At 37.1% G+C, this 20,429-nt stretch overlaps 1 protein-coding gene across 1 annotated transcript; it reads right to left on the bottom strand.

Annotated features, from left to right (window-relative positions):
• Positions 1-6,790: 6,790 nt before the first annotated feature.
• Positions 6,791-7,720, bottom strand: LOC308265689 (olfactory receptor 4A47-like; the record flags this gene model as incomplete). The annotated part of the gene is made up of 1 exon (XM_080699506.1): positions 6,791-7,720. One exon carries the CDS (start codon positions 7,718-7,720, stop codon positions 6,791-6,793), a length of 930 nt encoding a protein of 309 aa, XP_080555632.1.
• Between the last annotated feature and the right edge of the window lie 12,709 nt (positions 7,721-20,429).

Below are 20,429 nucleotides of genomic sequence, written 5' to 3'. Positions count from 1 at the left end.
TGAAATCCTGCCTAGAGACAGAGAGAAACCTTGTGTGTAACCTTAAAGAAACAACTTAGCTGCCCAAATACAATAGACCCAAAGAAAAAGACTGTTAACTTTTACCTCAGTGTGAGCATTCCAGGAGATAGAAAAACTGGCCGCATAGTTAGAAATGAATATGACAAAATAAAGGACAGACATTCTAAATATATATATGTATGAAGGAAAAGAAATACCGTAAGAATAAGAAAAGCATTTTTGCATGAAAAAGAGCTTATCATAAGAAAGTCCCAACTGGGAAAGAAAGAAATTAGAAAGTTAGAAGCAGGCTGCGGAGAGTTTGTGACAGGGAAGTGGATTCTTTTAATAGGCTTGTTGTTTAAAGAAGAGTGCTCAGCAGTTAAGGAAATACATCTAACAATTAGAACTAAGAACCTTGTGGTGTTATTTGCGGTATTTTGTCTACCAAACTGTGTTGTGAGTATGCTTAAGCTTTCAGATTTAGAAGATAAGATGCCAACACCTGAATTACCACATCTCCCCACACTTGTTATATGAACTGAGCCCAAAAGATGGAAAGTTCCAGGAAAAGATAAAGAAGATTCCCCCCGAGAAGCTCCCAAGCCTTGACTATTCTGGGAGGCTGCCACCTGGAACTGCTTATCTGCAAGACCTTGGAGAGAAACAGAAGTTAATTCTTCAAAGGCCAACAGCCAGCTGAAAGACACCCGCCCCCCTTTCTCTTAACTTTACTGGTGAAGTGTATAAATTTCTTGGGGTTTTTGTAATAAAGTGTCATTGCCTCAAGAAGCCTTTGTCCACCTCAGGTTCTTTCCCAAAGCGTCGTAACTAAAAACTTAAGGAATTCATAGAGGGGAAAGAACCGCTGCAGATAAGAATCTGCAGAACGTCGCCTGCCTTTTGTCCCATCTTTCTGAGGCCCCCGACCGCTAGTGGACTTGCCCCCCACAGGACTGAACCCGCCGGTAACACATGTCACCCATTCTCTTGTTATCATTGCTTTTAATATTCTTTCCTTGGCCTCTATGTTGGTCATTTTGATTATTACATGGCATGGGGAGGTCCTTCTTTGATCTTGTTTTAATAGTGTTCTGTTATGTCTCCTGAACATGTAAGTCCAAGTCTCTTGCCATGTTTGGAAAATTCTCTGAAATTATTTCTCTGAAGAGATTACAAATGCCCTTGGTCTGTACCTCTATTCCTTCTTCAATGCCTTTTATTCATAAATTAGGACATTTCATATAGTCCCACAGTTGTTGGATGTTTAGGTTTTCTTGCTGTAATGACTTATGTATATGCTGTTGAGTGTGCTTTCAGTTTTGAATGCACTATCTTCTAACAATGATATTCTATTTTCCATTTTATATAATCTTCTAGAACTTCTTTCTACTGTTGTCTTCATTTCATTTATTGACTCTTTACATTCCAGACATCTTTCTGATTCTTTCTTAGTGTTTCCATTTCCTCTTTCATTTGCTGTATGCATGCTTTGAGGCCTTTAATCATATTGTAGATCAGGATTCAGATCTTGGATTTCTTTTAGGTCAGTATTTGTGATATCCACTGTTTCTTCACTATTCCTAATTCTCATATTTTCATTCTTTTTTATATTTTGGCATCTTCTGTGCTTATTATGTCTAATCTAGTCTTAGTAGTAGGAATTTAGAAGTGTCAGCAGGTACACAGTACTTTTCCAATGGTGAGAGTTGGGTGATGGTGGAGGAGCTGAGGTAAATGGTGCAGGAGTCAGTAAGGTATAGAATATGATTAGGTTGAGGAAGACTTTACATATAATAAAGTAGTATCTGTTTGAGAATGGGAGACGGTTAGATAGTAGGACTCTTGTAGTTAGTAGAATATTTAAGTATGGAAATATGAAATACCTTGAGTATTAAACAAAGAGATACAATAAAAGAAAAATAATTTAAAGAAGAGAGTAGATAGGCTAGAGTGAAGAAGTTTGTAAAATGAGTGGGGGGAAAGAGCAAATAAACATGTACAAAGTAACAAAACAAGATACAAAAACTATTATACATCAAAGACAAAAAGAGAGAGAAAAAAGTAAGAAAGAGATAAAAATGACAAAAAAAGAACTTGCAACCATGTGAGACAAGTAAAACCGGCAACCAAACAAACAAAAAACCCAAATAAAAGGAAAAAAAAAACAGTCCTACTAATTTACAAATATGGAGTTGGCCTGTATAATATCTGAATGTCTGATTGCTGTGGTAACTTCCTGAGTATTTTCCAATGTCTCTTATTTGCTCGGATATTTTCAGCTTCTGAACCCATTCTCTGAGTATTTGGGCCCCTCTCTTGCCTCTGACAGCTTTGCGTTTAGGTGTCAGGGCATCAGTGAGTCACTGTTAATGAGTTCTCTTCAAGTCCCCGGTTTGTGTATTTCCAGCCTCTAGTCCACGCCTCTGTAGTCTCCACCCAGAGCTCAGGCCTGCGCTTCCCTACCCACAATGGCAGATGGCATGGCCCTGTGCAGGTATCGTGCCTTGAGCACCTTTCTTGCATCTCTGGAGGTTCTTACTTAACTAGCCCACCAGGTCCCATGGTGCACACTATATTTTATTCTCACTAAGTTGCATAGGGCCTCACTAAGTAGCTGAGGCTGTCCATGAACCACAATCCTCCGGTCTCAGCCTCCCAAATGCTGGAATTACAAGTGTGCACCACCACGCCTGGCTGTGTGTTGGATTTTTTTTAATGGTTTTCCAGCAGCTATTGTATGGCTTTTATCTTTAGTTCTATCAATATGGTGAATAATACATATTCATCTGCACATATTGAGCCAGCCTTCCCGCCCCCCAGAATAAAACCAACTGAATCATAATGTACAATTTTCTTAATATGGTCTTGAATGTGTATCACTTGTTTTTGTTTAGAATTTTTGCAACTATATTGTTACAGCAAGATATAGAATAACCCCTGAAGATCTCAAAATTTGTGTTCATATTTTATGTAATTGAGTCATAAGGGTTTTAATATGGATGGTAGAGTTTTGCTGCAGAAGGTGGGTCCCTGGTGGTGTGCTCTTAAAATTGTGTTTGTGTCTCTGATTCCTGTTGCTTGTTGTGCTATCTTGCTTCTGAGGTTCCATAATTTGAGAGAGAAGCCTTGTACTTTCCCTCTATGCCATGCCCTGAGATTCATGGTCCCCAGTCTCACATGCAATGAACTCCAAAATCTCCAAGGAATCTGTGAGCAAATATATATTTCTTCCTCTAAGTTATTTGGTCAAGTCTTTGTATTATCAGAATGATTACTAAGATATATGTTCATTAAAGATATTGATCGATAATTTTCTTGAGGTATCTTTACTTGGTTTTTGTATACATGATGTACCTTCACAAACATATGAAATTCAATCACTAAGTCAAACATGATAAGGAGGAAAGGGGGAGGGAATGGGGTGGGAAGTGGGAATGGGCTAAATGAGTAATGTGTGAATGTTTGCCTCTATCATTTTGTACCCAGTTAAAATGTATGACTAAAATGCACCTATTAAAAAAAGATGATGTTGGCCTCATACAAAGTTCAAAGAAAGCCTGGCATGGTGGCACATGCTTGTGATCCCAACATTTGGGAGGCTGAGACAGGAGGGTTGCAGTTAACAGACAGCTTCAGCTACTTGGTGAGGTCCTTTGAAACTCAGTGAGACCCTGTTTCAAAATAAAAAACAAAAAATAAGGCTGGGAGCATAGCTCAGAGGTAGATGTCCCTGGATTCTATCCCCAGCACTGCAAAAAAAAAAAGAAAGAAAGAAAGAAAGAAAGAAAGAAAGAAAGAAAGAAAGAAAGAAAGAAAGAGGAAAAATTTAAAAGATTTCCAACTCCATTTATTTCATGGAATAATTTGTGAAGTGTTGAATTTGGTTTTTATATAAATGCTTTGAAGAATTAAGCTGAAAATTCATCTGTAGTCTTTTCTCTGATGAAAAGATTTTTATTACTTTTTCTCCTTGATGTTCAAAGGTTTAGGTTTTCTATATCCTCTTGGTTCATTTTGGTAGATTATATGTCCTTTGGAATCTGTAAATTTCTTCTATGTTTTTTCAGTTTATTGGAGTATAAATTTCCAAAATAGTTTTTGATGATCCTCTGATTTTCCCACATTCTGTGGTCATGTATTCTTTTTCTTCTCTTATTTTAATCATTTGGATTTATTTTCTCTTTCTTTTTGTTAGTTTGGCTGAGTGTTTCTCAATCTTGTAGACATTTTTTTAAAAAAACACCTTTTTTATTTTGGGTATTGTTTTTGGTTCTCTATTCTATTGATTTATACTTTTATTTTAATTATTTACTGCCTTTGACTGGCTTTGGAACTAGTCTGTTACTGTTTTTCAAGGACTGTTTTTGAGGTGTGTCATCAGATTGTTTATTTTGTGACTTTTTTTCTTATTTGGGCACTTGTTGCTCTACATTTTCCTCTTAAAACTATCTGCAAAGTGTCCTATAAATTTTGGTGTGCTGTGTCTCAATTTTCATTTAATTCTAAGAAATTTCTTATTTCTTCCCTTATTTCTTCTATTATCTAGTCCTCATTCAAAAGTGTATCATTAAATCTTCATGAATTTGTATAATTATTTTTGGTCTTCCTCTTGTTGGTTTCTACTTTCATTATGATCTGAAAATATGCATGGAATCATACAACATTTTTTAAATTTCCTAGTACTTGCTTTATGGCTCAGAATGCAATCTTTTTTGGAGAAGATTCCAAAAGAAGCTGAAAAGAACCTCTACTTAGTTGTTATTGGTTGGACTCTTCTGTATATATCTATTAGGCTCATTTGATTTATAATGTTCTTTAGGTTTGAAAAGTCTTTACTGATCTTTAGGCTGGGAGATTGATCTAGTGGTGTGAGTGGTATGTTGCAGTATTTGTTACTGTATTTGGTCTATCTGAGATGTAATGTCCTAAAGAGTTTGTTTAGGATAGATTTTTTTTCTGAAAAATAAATATATAAATATATGGTAGTTTCACCTAAAAAATAGAAAAAAAATAGATTCTCTGGTAAGAAAGAAAGCAAAAAGAAATATTGAAATGTTATCTTTAAGTCATCAAAAGCTTGGTATCAGACAAATGAAACTGTTATGTGAGATTATCATTTTTAATTTTGGATAAATTGCTATAATACTAGATGTCAACTACTAAGCCAAGCATAGGAGGGGGGGATAGGGAGAGAACGGGGTGGGGATCGGGTAGGGGCTGACTGGGTGATGTGTGCATGTATGTCTACAAAAGTTTGTATCCCACTATGATGTATGAATACAGTGCACCAATTAAAAATAAATATGAAAAAAAAGAGTTTGTTTTATAAAAGTGCATGAAAGCTCACATTTGGGAAATAGATGTTTGCTATCATTATATCTGCTTGTTGGATTCTCCTTTATTAGTAAGAAGTGATCCACTTTGTCTCTTTTGATAAGGTATGGGTTAAAATCTGTTTGTCAGATATAAGAGTTGATATGCCTGCTTGTTTTCATCCTCAATTTGTATGATACAGCTTTCTCCATCCTTTCCCCTTTAGCCTATGATGATATATGCCTGTAAGGTGAGTTTCTTGCAAGCAGCATATTGTTGGGTTATTCTCGTTAATCATTTCCAGTCTATGACTTTTTGGTGGAAGTTTAATCCTTTGACATTCCAGGTTATAATTGTTATCACAAATGTTAGGCTTTGTGCCTTGAAGAATCTCAAAAATGCAGTACAGTGAGTGTATGGATCTTAAAATAATACTGTAAGACTCTGGTCAGGAATTGGTAGATTTTATCTCCAGTGTTCCCATTTTGTGTACTGCCATTTTAATATTATCTATTTGATTTCCATTTGTTATTTTTAAAAATAAAACTATTGCACAAAAATAATGTGCAAGCCAGGTGTGGTGGTGCATGCTTGTAATCCCCATGCTTGGGAGGCTGAGAAAGGAGGATCCCGCAGGTTTGAAGCCAGCCTCAGCTGGGTTAAGAGACCCTGTTTCCAAATAAAAATATAAAATAGGTCTGGGAGTGTAGCCTGGAGGTTGAAGGCCCCTGGGTTCCATCTCCAGTACCACCAAAAAATATTTTATATGCATAATGCAAGTGAAATCAAAAGTAGTTTATAAATCACTTAAATGTTTATTATAAGTCAACAAATAGAACAGAAGATAAAACAAGGAATGATAATATAAGCAATAAAAATAATAAACCTTAAATAAAAATTTGTATAATGCTATACAAACTTCATTCATTAATTTATCATATATTATTTATTGACTTCCTATTATAACTTCACTGCAATTTTCCACATGCAGTGATAAACAAGATATGAGACTTTAAAATACATCATAAAAAAGGCTGGGCGTGGTGGCGCACGCTTGTAATCCCCGTGCTTGGGAGGTGGAGACAGGAGGATCGTGCAGGTTCGAAGCAAGCCACGCTGGCGTGCCTCTGGGTTCCACCCCCAGTACCACAAAAAAAAAAAAAAAAAAAATATATATATATATATATATATATATATATATATATATATATATATTAGGTCTGAGAGTGTAGCCCGGAGGGAGAAGGGCTTCCAGGAACCCCAGTGCCACACAAATAAATAAATAAATAAATAAATAAATAAATAAATAAATAAATCAGAAAAAATGTATTAATGTCATAAATCTATTGTTCATTCTTAAATTATACTCACCAAAAAATTATTTGAAAGTAGTTAGCATCAGATTAAGAAAGAATTATGTGTTCATAGTTGATAACTTCATAGTCAAATGAGTCGCTGATGATGAAAAACTAATTTATTTACTGTCTGACATGACTTTCCTTCTCCAGAGCCTCTTCATAGCATTTGTCATCTCTGAATTTCTCAGAGTATAGATAAAGGGGTTCAGCATGGGGGTTATAATGGTATAAAACACACTCAGTGACTTGTCAATGCCGAAAGTCTTAGCAGGTCTTGCATACATGAAAATACATGGAACAAAGAAGAGGACCACGACAGTGATATGGGAACCACAGGTGGAGAGAGCTTTGTGCCTTGCTTCTTTACTAAGATTCTTTAGAGAGTGCCAGATGACTCCATAAGAAATGAGTAATAGCAGAAACAAAATTGAGCACAGCAGTCCTCCATTGGCTATGACCAAGAGGCCAATGACATATGTGTCACCACATGCAAGTTTCAATAAAGGATACATATCACACACAAAATGGTCAATGACATTTGGGCCACAGAATGGGAGTCTATAAATAGTGCCAAGTTGAATTATTGAGTGCAAAAACCCTCCCACCCAGGCCATGACTAGCAACACAACACACACCCACTGCCTCATGATAACTAAGTAATGCAAGGGCTTACAGATGGCCACATAGCGGTCATAGGCCATCACCAGCAAAAGAATGATCTCTGTTCCACCAAAAAGGTGTCCTGTAAATAGCTGAAACATACAAATCTTGAAGGACACGGTGGTTTCACTCAAAAGCAAGTTGGAAATCAATTTGGGGGAAAAAACTGATGAATAAATAATATCCACAAATGACAGGTTAGCAAGAAAAAAGTACATTGGTGAGTCCAGGGTCTTGCTGAGAGTTACAGTCACAACAATGAGCAGGTTTCCTGTGATGGTCAAAATGTAGAAGAGCAAAAACATAACAAAAAATAGTTTTTGTTCCTTTGGATTCTGTGTGAGGCCCAACAGGACGAAGAAGGTCACATTGTTTCTTTGCTCCATCTGGGTTTTCATTGGTGCTGAGTTCAGATATTAAAGTAATTTGCCTGCGATATGACACAGTGTCTTTAGAAGTACTATAATTCTAACATTTGTATATTTCATACATACCTTTCATGTAATATATATCTGACATATATATCTGACATATATATCTGAATTACCAAGTAGATTTAGAGTTTCTTGCTCTTCGTGATGTCATGCAGAATGATGAGGTTAGGCATTTAAAGAACTTGAGAGTATTCATACCTGATATATCTGTATATTTTAGCTATAGTATCAGAGTCCTGGAATTTCTAAACCAACTTGAATTTGGGAATACTTCTCACAGGAAACAATACTTTAGATGAGTTTAAAAGATAATGTGAGGTACTAAAAGGGAATGAGAAAGAAATTTCAATAAAGAAACAACTGTGTATAATGTCACAAATGTCACAAAGGTATAATACAAGACTCACTCTAAATAACATATATTCAGAGTGGGTAAGAAAAACGACCAATGTAGAAATATAGACCTAAAGTCACTATTAGTTGCTTGTGCTGATCCATTGAATAATGATGCCTTTCATCCACTTTCCATTTGTCTTCTCTTGTTTCCAATGGGTTTGAACAACAGAAATCTGTTACCTTGAAAAAAGAAGATGGAAGAAAGAAAGAGAAAGAAAGAAAGAAAGAAAGAAAGAAAGAAAGAAAGAAAGAAAGAAAGAAAGAAAGAAAGAAAGAAAGAAAGAAAAAGAGAGGAAGAGAGGAAGGAAGGAAGATAGTTTGTTGCTGCCTTGGAGTTCTACCTGCTAGGATTTAAAAAATCAAGATGGAGACAGGGTTAGTTCCTTTAGAGGATAATGAGAGAAGCAGCTTTTCCATACTTTTCTCTTTGGCTTAGAGATGGTCCTGCATTAATGTGCTATTCTCCCTATATCCAAATTTCCTTTTCTAATTGTATGCCAGTCATAATTCATGAGACCTGCCTTTATGACCTTACTTTAATTTGATTACCTCCCCAAAATCCTATCCAAAATAAAGTCAGGTTATGAGATAGTATTTGTAAGATCTCAGTGTGGAAATTTGGGGTTGAGGGGCAGTGGCAGGACAACTAAGTATCACAATCTCAGATACCCTACCAAGTCACTGAAACCTTTAAGTGCTTCTACTTGCATATCTCTCCATTCCCTACCATATTAATGTTGAACCACATAGAAATTCTCTGTCTCCAACATTATTTTACCCCTAAGTTTTACACTACTATCTATAACTATTTACTAAAAAAATTTAATTAGATATCTTTTTAGTGTTTTTAAGAGGTTAATATAATGGCCAGGCATAGTGGTGCACGATTATAATCCCAGCATTTGGGACTCTGAGACAGAAGGATCGCGGTTTGGGAACAGGTACTAGTGAGGCCCTTTGCAGCTCAGCGAGACCCTGTTTCAAAGTAAAGAATAAAAAATAGGGCTGGAAGTATAGCTCAGAGGTAGAATCCTTCTGGATTTTATTCTCAGTAGCACAAAACAGGTTAAAATCATTTCCCTATGTAATGTAATAATACCTCCTTTTATCTTACTTTTGAGACAAATTCTGACAATGTTCTACATTTGTTTGCTCTCATGCTATGTTATTTGTGTATTTATTAATGCCTTCCAACTTTCCTTCTATAATATTTTATTTTTTTTGTTTCAAATATTTTTTTAATTTATTTTTTATTGGTGCAATGTATTCATACATCATAGTGGTATAAAGAAAATACTTTTGTAGACATACATGCACATCTCGCCCAGTTAGCCCCTACCACGATCCCCACCCCATTCCCTCCCCATCCCTCCTTCCCACGCTTGGCTTACTGGTTGACATCTAGTATTATAGCAATTTATACAATATTAACATTGATAATCTCACATAACAGTTTCATTTGTCTGGTACCAAACTTTTGATGACTTAAAGATAACATTTCAATATTTCTTTTTGCTTTCTTTCTTACCAGAGAATATTTTTTTCTTTTTTTTTTTAGGTGAAACTATCATACATTTATTTATTTATTTTTCAGAAAAAATCTATCCTGATATGGAATATGGACTCTAGATACCCAAAACAGTCTCAAAGAAGAACAAAGCTAGAAGATGTATATTTTCTGATTTCAAACCATATAAAGCTACAATAATTGAAACAGTGTAGTACTGTTCTAAAGGCAGATATATAAACCATTGGGGCTAAATAAAAGCCTAGAGATAAATTCTTCCATACATTGTCAAGTTATTTTTGACAAGGTTTCCATGAACTTTTGGTGGAGGAAATACTAGTCTTTTAAGTAAATATTGTTGAAAAATAATAATAAATGAAAAAGAATAAAATTGGACCCTTACCTAACACATATACATATATTAACTCAAAATAGATAAAAGACCTAAATATAAATCTTAATACTATAAGCTTTTAGAAGAAAATCTGGGTCATAAAACCTCACAACATTGAAATTGGAAGTGATTTCTTGGATGTGATTTCAATGGCACAGGCAACAAAAGAGTAAATAAACTCCCTAGAAAATAAAAATAATATTGTATATCCAAAGACAATGTAAACAGAGTTAAAAGTTACTGATCCTCTTCCAAGAGTTCCTCCTATGACCCATTTCTCCCTAACTCTCACATATTAGGGAAAGCATCTGATTTCTTATTTTTTGTGCCTGACTAATCTCACTTAGCATAATGTCCTCCAGTTCCATCCATTTCCATGAAAATGATGTAATTGAGTTTTTTTTGATGGCTGAGTAAAATTCCATTGTGTACATATCCCACAGTTTTGTAATCCATTCATCTGTTGATGGACATCTTGGCTGGTTCCATAGTTTGGCTATGGTGAATTGTGCAGCTATGAACATAGATACACATGCATTATTTGGTAATTTGGTTTCTTTTCTTTTGGGTAGATACCCAACAGTGGTATTGCTGGATCAAATGGAAGATTTGTTCCCATTCTTCTGAGGATTCTCCATACTGTTTTCCAAAGTGGTTGCACTAATTTGCAATCCCACCAACAATGTCTTAGAGTTCCCACTTCTCCACATCCTCGCCAGCATCTGTTGTTGTTTGTGTTTTGAATGATTGCCATTCTAGTTGGAGTTAGGTGAAATCTCAGGGTAGTTTTGATTTGCATCTCTCTGATTGCCAGTGATGTTGAGCATTTTTTCATGCATTTATTGGCCATTTGAATTTCTTCTTTTGTGAAGTGTCTATTTAGTTCATTTGCCCATTTTGTTATTGGATGCTTTGTTTTCTTAGTGTTGAGTTTCTTGAGTTCTCTGTATATTCTAGATATTAGTCTTCTATCAGTGGTGTAGGTGGCAAAAATCTTCTCCCATTCTGTTGGATCTCGATTGAGGTTCTTGATAGTTTCCTTTGCTGAACAGAAGCTCTTCAGTTTCATGCAATCCCATGTATTGATTTTCCTTTTAATTTGTTGTGCCTTTGGGGTCTTGTTGAGGAAATGTTTGTCTGTGCCTATGTGTTGTAGTGTTGGACATATGCCCTCTTCAAGGAGCTTCAAGGTCTCTGGTTTAATTTCCAAGTCTTTGATCCATCGTGAGTTGACTTTTGTACAGGGTGAAAAAGTGGGATTAACATCCAATTTTCTGCATATGGTTAACCAGTTTTGCCAACACCATTTGTTGAAGAGGCTATCTTTTTTCCAGTGTATGTTTTTGGCCCCTTTGTCAAAAATCAATTGGCTGAAAGTGTGTGGACTTGTTTCTGGGTCTTCTATTCTGCTCCATTGGTCTATATATCTGTTCTTTTGCCAGTACCATGCTGTTTTTATTACAATGGCTTTGTAGTATAGTTTAAAGTCAGGTATTGTGATTCCTCCTGCGTGGTTTTTGTTGCTGAGAACTACCTTGGCTATTCTGGGTTTTTTGTTATTCCAGATAAATTTAAGGACTGATTTTTCTATGTCTGTGAGGAATGATCTTGGTAGTTTAATGGGCATTGCATTAAATCTGTAGATCACTTTTGGGAGGATGGCCATTTTAATGATATTAATTCTGCCAATCCATGAACATGGAAGGTCTTTCCATCTTCTAAGATCTTCTTCGATTTCTTTTTTCAGTGTTTTATAATTTTCTTTGTAGAGATCTTTTACTTCCTTGGTCAAGTTTATTCCTAGGTATTTTATTTTTTTGTGGGAGATCCTGAGTGGAAGTGTTTTCTGAATTTCTTTTTCAGTGGATTTATGGTTGGTGTACAGGAAAGCTTCTGATTTTTTAAGATGGATTTTGTATCCAGATACCTTGCTGAATTTGTTGATCAGTTCTATAAGCCTTTTGGTTGAGTTTGTTGGGTTTTCTAAATATAGTATCATGTCATCTGCAAATAGTGAAAGCTTAAGTTCTTCTTTTCCTATTTGTACTCCTTTGATTTCCTTTTCTTGCCTTATTGCTCTGGCTAGAGTCTCTAGTACTATATTGAAGAGAAGTGGTGATAGTGGACATCCTTGTCTCGTTCCAGTTTTTAGGGGAAATTCTTGAAGTTTTTCCCCATTTAATATGATGTTGGCAGTGGGCTTATTGTAGATTGCCTTAATAATGTTGAGATATGTTCCTTCTATTCCAATTCTCTGCAGTGTTTTTATCATAAATGGATGTTGAATTTTATCAAATGCTTTTTCAGCATCTATTGAGATGATCATGTGGTTTTTGTCTTTGATTCTGTTTATATGATGAATTACATGGATTGTTTTTCGTATATTGAACCAGCCTTGCATCCCTGGGATGAACCCTACCTGGTCATGGTGAATGATTTTCTTGATGTGGTTTTGAATGCGTGTTGCTAGTATTTTGTTTAATAGTTTTGCATCCAAGTTCATCAGAGATATAGGCCTGTAGTTTTCCTTCCTTGAACTGTCTTTATTCGTTTTGGGTATTAGTGTGATGTTGGCTTCATAGAATGTATTTGGGAGAGTCCCGATTTTTTCTATTTCCCGAAATAGTTTGAGTAGTATTGGGATTAGTTCTCCTATAAAGGTTTTATAGAATTCACTTGGGAAGCCATCTGGTCCTGGGCTTTTCTTTGATGGTAAGCTCTTTATTGCTATTTCAACCTCTTTGATTGTTATTGGTTGGTTTAAGTGTTCTATATCTTCTTGACTCAGTTTAGGAAGGTTGTATTTATCTAGGAAGTTGTCGATTTCCTCCAGATTTTCCATTTTGTTGGAGTATAGTTTTTCAAAGTAGTTTCTGATAATCCTCTGGATTTCTACGCTGTCAGTAGTAATGTCTCCTTTTTCATCCCTTATCTTCATAATTTGGGTTGATTCTCTCTTTTTTTTAGTTAGGTTGGCTAGTGGTTTATCAATCTTGTTAATTTTTTCAAGAAACCAGCTTTTGGTTTTGTTGATTTTCTGAATTGTTTTTTTATTCTCTATTTCGTTAATTTCTGCTCTAATTTTAATAATTTCCCGTATTCTGCTGGCTTTGGGGTTCAATTGTTCCTGCTTTTCAAGGGCTTTGAGGTGTGTCATAAGGTTATTTATTTGAAGATTTTCTGTTTTTCTTATGTGAGCAATCAGTGCTATAAATTTTCCTCTTAATACTGCCTTCAAAGTGTCCCAGAGGTTTTGATATGTTGTTTCTTTATTTTCATTTGTTTCTAGAAATTTCTTGATTTCACCTCTTACATCTTCTATGACCCATTCTTCATTCAGAAGTGTGGTGTTCAGTCTCCACATGTTTATGTTGTTTCTCTGGGTCTTCTTATAGTTGATTTCTAGTTTCATTCCATTATGGTCTGAAATGACACAGGGAAGTATGTAACATTTTTTAAATTTGCTAGTGCTCATTTTGTGTCCCAGGATGTGATCTATTTTGGAGAAGGTTCCATGAGCAGCTGAGAAAAATGTAAACTCTGCTGTAGTTGGGTGAAATATTCTATATGTGTCCAACAGGTCCATTTGGTTAATGGTGTTCTTTAGTTCTGAGACATCTTTACTGACCCTTTGTCTGGAAGATCGGTCTAGTATTGTGAGAGGTGTGTTGAAGTCTCCCAGTATTATTGTGTTGGGATTTATGTGTGGCTTCATGTCACAAAGAGTTTGATTTATGAAAGTAGCTGCCCCTATGTTTGGGGCATAGATGTTGATTATTGTTATTTCCTCTTGCTTGACTATTCCTTTTACCAGTAAAATGTGACCTTCTTTGTCTCTTCTAATAAGTTTGGGTTTGAAGTCTAACTTGTCTGATATCATAGTTGCTACTCCTGCTTGTCTTCGAGTACCATTAGCCTGGATTACCTTGCTCCAGCCCTTTACCTTGAGTTTGTTCCTATCCTTACTTGTGAGGTGTGTTTCTTGTAAGCAGCAGATGGATGGATTCTGGCTTTTAATCCATTTTGCCACTTTATGTCTTTTTATTGGGGAGTTGAGGCCGTTTACATTCAGTGTGATTATAGAGAGATAATTTTTAATTCCCAACATGTTAAGATCTTATTTCTGTTTGAGATACTGTTTATTCTTCTTTGCTTAGTTGTCTGCTGGATGGGAATTCTTGTTTCTTTGGTTCTGGCGTGAATTACCCATTTCCTCTTTGCAGTTAATCTCCTTGAGTATTTTCTCTAGCGCTGGTTTTGAAGACATAAATTCCTTCAGTTGCTGTTTGTCATGGAAGCTTCTTATTTCCCCATCTAATTTGATGGATAGTTTTGCTGGGTAGGAAATTTTTGGCTGGAAGTTGTTTTCTTTCAGAGTTTGGAATATGTTACTCCAAGCCCTTCTGGCTTTCATAACTTGGTTTGGGAAGTCTGGAGTGATTCTAATTGGTTTGCCTCTGTATGTCACATGACCTTTTGTTTTTGTTGCCTTTAAGATTCTCTCCTTGGCTTCCACATTAGTCATTTTGACAATTATGTGGCGTGGGGATCCTCTTCTCTGATCCTGTCTAAAGGGAGTTCTATAAGTTTCCTGGACCTGTGTATCGACCTCTTGCTCTATGTTTGGAAAATTTTCTGCTATTACTTCCTTGAAGAGATTGTTGATCCCTTTGGTTTCACCTTCTTTTCCCTCCTCTATTCCAATTATTCTTAGGTTAGCTCTCTTGAAATGTGCCCATATTTCTTCAATGTCAGATTCCTGCTGTCGGGTTTTTTTTTTCTAAATTAGAAACTATGCCTTCATTTTTAGAATGATCATCTTCAAGAAGCGAGATTCTATTCTCTATGTGGTCTAATCTGTTGTTTATGCTTTGAATTGAGGCCTTTACTTCATTAATTGCATCCTTTATCTCTTTTTGACTCTCTCTAAATTCTTTTCGAAAGTCCTCTATTATTTCTAAAGTTATTTTCCTAATTTGATCTTCTAGAGATCTTTGGGTTTCTGTGTTATCAGATTCTGATGTTGTGGTGTTGTTGGCATTCACTGCTCCATTGTTATTTCTCTTTCCCATGATTTTGGAAGTTTGTGCCTTCTCTGGGTTCTTCCCTGAGTCACTACGAGTTCACTTAAGATGCTCTGGATCTCTAGTCTATGGTATCTCAGTCACCACTACTCCTTTACTGTGTTGTATCACAAAGTCTCAGACCCAGGGAGTCAATCAAGGCTGCTTAGACCGTGGGGGGTGCCAAGTTGGGCGTTCTCCAGTGGGGAGTTGTGACTATGGTATGATATCTCTGCCACTGCCACTCCCCCACTGGGCTGCACTGCTAAAATCTCCGACCCAGGGAGACTATCTGCGCAAGTCCCTGGGAGTGCAGTACTGGGATTTCTCCCCTAGGGGCCGCAATTTGACTCACGGTTGTTGAGTGCGCTGATGGAACTGTAGTGAACTCGATGGATTCGCTGCTGCCGCCACTGGCAATATGGCACCACTGCCATGCCCTCGGCCGTGATGCGGCGTATTTCTTCTCTGGTTTTGAACTCTGCTCTGAGTCCTTGCCAGTTGTGCTGCGCCCAGCCCTTGTGAGCTTTAGATGTTCCCTGCACCAACAAAACTGCTGACTGCCGCCCGGCTGTTCAGCACCTGCTCACCTCGGCTTGCTGTCCACCCCTCCTCTCAGGCGCCTGGTGGCTGGTTGAGTGGGTTGGTCTAGGGCCGTCCGGTGAACTCGCCGCTGCCGCCAGCAGTAAGACGCTGCTTCTGCATCCTAGGCCGCGAGGCCAGAGTACCTCCTCTCTGGATTTGAGCTCTGTTTTGAGTCTCCCTCCTCTCTGGAGCCTGGTGTTGCTAGGGGAGATGTAGGCCGCTCCGCTCCGGCTGCTCTGCGCCGCGGCTCTGGCTGCTCCGCACCACGGTTCTGGCCGCTCCGGCTGCTCCGGCCGCTCTGCACCACGGCTCTGGCTGCTCTGCACCGTGGGTCTGGCCACTCCGGCCGCTCCGGCCGTTCCGCGACGCGGCTCTGGCTGCTCCAGCTGTTCTGGCCGCTCCGCTCCGGCTGCTCTGGCCGCTCCGCTCAGCTGTTCTGGCCACTCTGCTCCAGCCGCTCCACTCCGCAGCTCCGGCCACTCCGCGCCACCACTCCAGCCAATCCGCGCTGCAGCTCTGACTGCTCCGGCTGTTCTGGCCGCTCTGCTCAGCTGCTCGGAACCGCGACTCCAGCTGCTCTGTACCGCGGGTCTGGCCACTCTGGCCGCTCTGGCCGTTCCGCGCCGCGGCTCTGGCTGCTCCGGCTGCTCAGGCCGCTCCGCTCCATGGCTCCCCCCAATCCGCGCTGCGGCTCTGGCCGCTCCGGCTGCTCCGGCCGCTCCGCACCGCGCGGGCGCGGCACTTCGGGCTGGTTTTTTTCCGGTGTCTTGTTTTTCCAGCCCTTTTTCTCTGTCCCTTGTATTTACCATTTTTATTTCTTTGCTGTGGTGTTTTCTGGCTCTGAAAGGCGCTGGTTTTGAGGTAGTAGAGTTGGATTGTTAGCGGGACTTGTAAGTGCCACTTTCCTCCGTCGCCATCTTCCCGGAAGTCTCCTATAATATTTTAAATATCTGATAATTATCATTATGCCTTCTTACATCCCTGATCTTTTTAATAGTGTCCTACCATATATACCTACTGAAATTTTGACCTATGACTATATTTGTCAATGAGCCCAAATTATCATTTAAATCTTAATTAAATTTAAGACCTTTGCAGAAGATTCCTATCACATACTTGATATACTCTCTTCTCCCTACATTGGCCTATTAGACCCTAAATGACTAGACTGCAAAAGCCCAACCAAATTCTTTCTTTCAATTGCCCATGTTTATTTGCTCAGCTTTTTTTCTCCTCAAGTCCCTCAAATACTTTCCCATCTCCTATTTCCTTCGTTCTTTGGAAGATGATAATTAAAGAGGCTAGAAGCATAAATAATAACCTCTAAAATAATGATAAAATTGTACAAAAATATATATTTGCATTGTTGATCTTTACTCAACCAACATGTGATTTTAGATAACCAACATTGTGTTATGTCAATAAAATAAGGTGAACTTCCAGGCATCACAGAGAGTCCATCAAGTCATTTAGGTTCAGGTCTACACCAGGCATCATGTCATCAGAAAACAGAAAATTTGGTGCTTACTAAGATGTTCTCTTTTCACTCAAATCCTCTGAAGCATAACCCTAAATAATGTAGCATGGTTGACAACCTTTTTTTAAAGTACATTCATGGCATTATCACATACAGCCTGACCATCCAATGTTCTGTCTACAAAAGTTTTTTTTACCATACTAATTCTTACAAAGTCAAGCAGTATATTTTCCTGGGCATCTCACACAAGTGAAAAGTCTGTTTTCTACTCCCAACTATTGCATTCTTACTTTTGAAAGTTTGTCTACAGTTTGAAGGAGGGATCTTTACCTCACTCATAAAGAGCTAGAAATCCTTTCTCCAGGCAATATGCAAACTGATGACAAAATCTGTGTCATTCCTGGAGGACAAAAATTTGAAACTATATATCCACATTCATTTTTTCTGGATTCTCATACATATTGCAGAAAAATCATTAATTATTTTGTACAACAATTTTAAATAAATTTTATGGTGAAAGCCTAAACATTAAAATGTTTTATATTGGAAAAAATTTACCAAAAATAAGTTGTCTACCTAAGAAAATAGAAACTAGCCATTTTAACAAAAAGATTTTTCATCTAGGTTATTTCCTAATCACTTCAATTTAAAAAAAATTACTACCATTCAGCTTTGTATCTCAAAGCCACTTGTGTAGGTGTGGCCAAACACCTGTCCTAGAGATTAGGAGAGGGTATTCTTGTCTCCTGTGTAAATTCTCCTTTAAGTATAATAAAACATTTTCTGAAATAATTATATCAGTTACTAAGAGAATAAATATTCTATCTGGCAGGGACAAAGATACCTGAAGATTTTATACCATGAGAGCACATTAATCATGGAATCCACAGTTGGAGTCTGTCCAAGACTGATGATTGCTTAATTGGACTCATTGGGATTTTCCACAAATTTTCAAAACAACATCTTCATGTTAAGATGCATGATATCAAACACAGAACAGAGGTCGGGAAAATGCAACAGAAAAATTTTTTAGAAACATTAGAAAATTGGAAATGCAGAATAAAATATTAGTCCAGTTAGTGTGTGCTAAAATAGATTAATTGATCATTTATTTCACCCTTGTGCCTAAATAAATTTTATTTTTATTTATTGAATATTTTATTTTTCTCTACCTATTAGTGTGGCATCTGATATAACATTAAAATAAATATTTAGGTAGTTAGTGATTACTTATACATTTATTTTTATTCTTTTTATAATTTTTAATCATTCCTAATTATGCATCATAGTGAAGTTCAAAGTGATACAGACATTCTTGTGCAAAACACCTGGTGTGTTTTTTCTAGACTCCCTCCACCCCCATACATGTTATTTAGATTAGAAGTGACAGCATTATATATAAATGTAGCATTATTTGAACTGTTTTTTCATCATTTCTTCTGTAAATGCCTATTAGTGCCATTTGCTTTCTAATATTCTTTAGGTCTTCAGTGTCTTCTCTCATCTTTTGTCTGGATGAACAATCTAATTGGTCTGAAATATATCAATGTCATTCTATCGGGGTGTATGTAAGTCTTAATGCCATGTAGTGTTTGTTTTATATAAGTGCCTTACTGACATTTGGGGTATACATATTTATGCTTGTTATATCTTGTTAGATTGTTTCTTTTATCAATAAGAAATGACCCTCATTATTTGTTCTAATATACTAAGTTTTGGCTTGAAGTCTGCTTTGTCAGACTTGAGCATAGCTATATTTGTGTGCTTTCATTCTGCATTTTATTCTGCATTTGCAAAGAATATTTTTAATTTTTTATTGGTGCATTGTATTCATACATCTTAATGAGATGAAAGATGGTGGAGACATACATGCACATATCACCCATATAGCTCTTACCCAGTTCCCACCCCATTGACTCTTCCTTCCTCCTCATGTTTGGCTTAGTGATTGACATTGATATGCTTGTTAAAGTACATCATGTGCATTAAAGAATTTCCCTCTTCCCCTCTCCCATACCCTCAGTTAGGTTGCCCTATTTTCTCAACTATAGAATCTCCTTCTTTATCCAGATTTCCTCCTATGATCCATTTTCTCCCTAGTTTTCACATATCAGGGAGAGCATCTGATTTATTATTTTTTGTGACTGACTAGTCTCACTTAGCAAAATGTCCTCCAGTTTCATTCATCTCCCTGTAAATGATGTAATTGTGTTTTTCTTTTTGACTGAGTAAAATTTCTTTGTGTACAAATCCCATAGTTTTGTAATCCATTCATCTGTTGATGGACATCTTGGCTGGTTCTATAGTTTGGCAAAGTTGAATTTTGTAGCTATGAACATAGATATGCATGCGTTCATTTGGTAGTTTGGTTTTCTTTCTTTTGGGCAGATACCCAGGAGTAGTATTCCTGTATCATATGGTAAGTTCATTCCCATTCTTTAGAGGATCCTCCATATTGTTTTCCAAAGTGGTTGAACTAATTTACAATCCTACCAACAATGTATTAGAGTTCCCATTTCTTCACACCCTTGCCACCATTTGTTGTTGTTTGTGTTGTGAATGATTGCCATTCTAGTTGGAGTTAGGTGGAATCTCAGGGTTTCATGGAATATCTTTTATAAAATCCTTCCATCTTTCATCTTTATTATCTTTGCCTTTCTTCCCAGGTTAAAGACAACCATGTTTATATTCATATGTCATTCTCCTTGTATCCAAATTTCTCTTTTTTTTTTTTTTTTTGGCGGGTCTGAGGGTGGAACCCAGAGGCATTTGACCACCAAGCTACACCCCCTGCCTTAAATTTTACTTTATTTTGAAACAGGGCCTTATTAAGTTTTGGAGGGCCTCACTATGTAGCTGAGGCTGTCTGCGAACCACAATCCTCTGACCTCAGCCTCCCAAATGCTGGGATTACAAGCATGTACCACCATACCCAGCCTCAAATTTCTCTAATAGTATACCCGTCATATTAGATTGAGACCCACCCTAATCATCTTACTTTAACTTTATTACCTTTTTAATACTCTATTCTCAAGTGAATTCAAGTAGGCAGAATTTCAATGTGTAATTATTAGGGGTTTGGGAGTACACAATAAGTAGCCAGTAACCATCACAGTCTCATATATCCATCTATTGGTATTTCAACCTGGATATGTCTTCATTTCCCAATTTACAAATAATTTGTCTTCAGCAATATTGTTCCTCTAATTTTCAAACTGGTTTCTACAAGTATCCAGTTT

This window comes from Muscardinus avellanarius, assembly GCF_963383645.1.
Source record: "Muscardinus avellanarius genome assembly, chromosome: 1".
NCBI classification, from domain to species: Eukaryota; Metazoa; Chordata; class Mammalia; order Rodentia; family Gliridae; genus Muscardinus; species Muscardinus avellanarius.
Note: the sequence above shows the minus strand (reverse complement) of the source record. Positions and strands in the feature narration are given on the sequence as shown.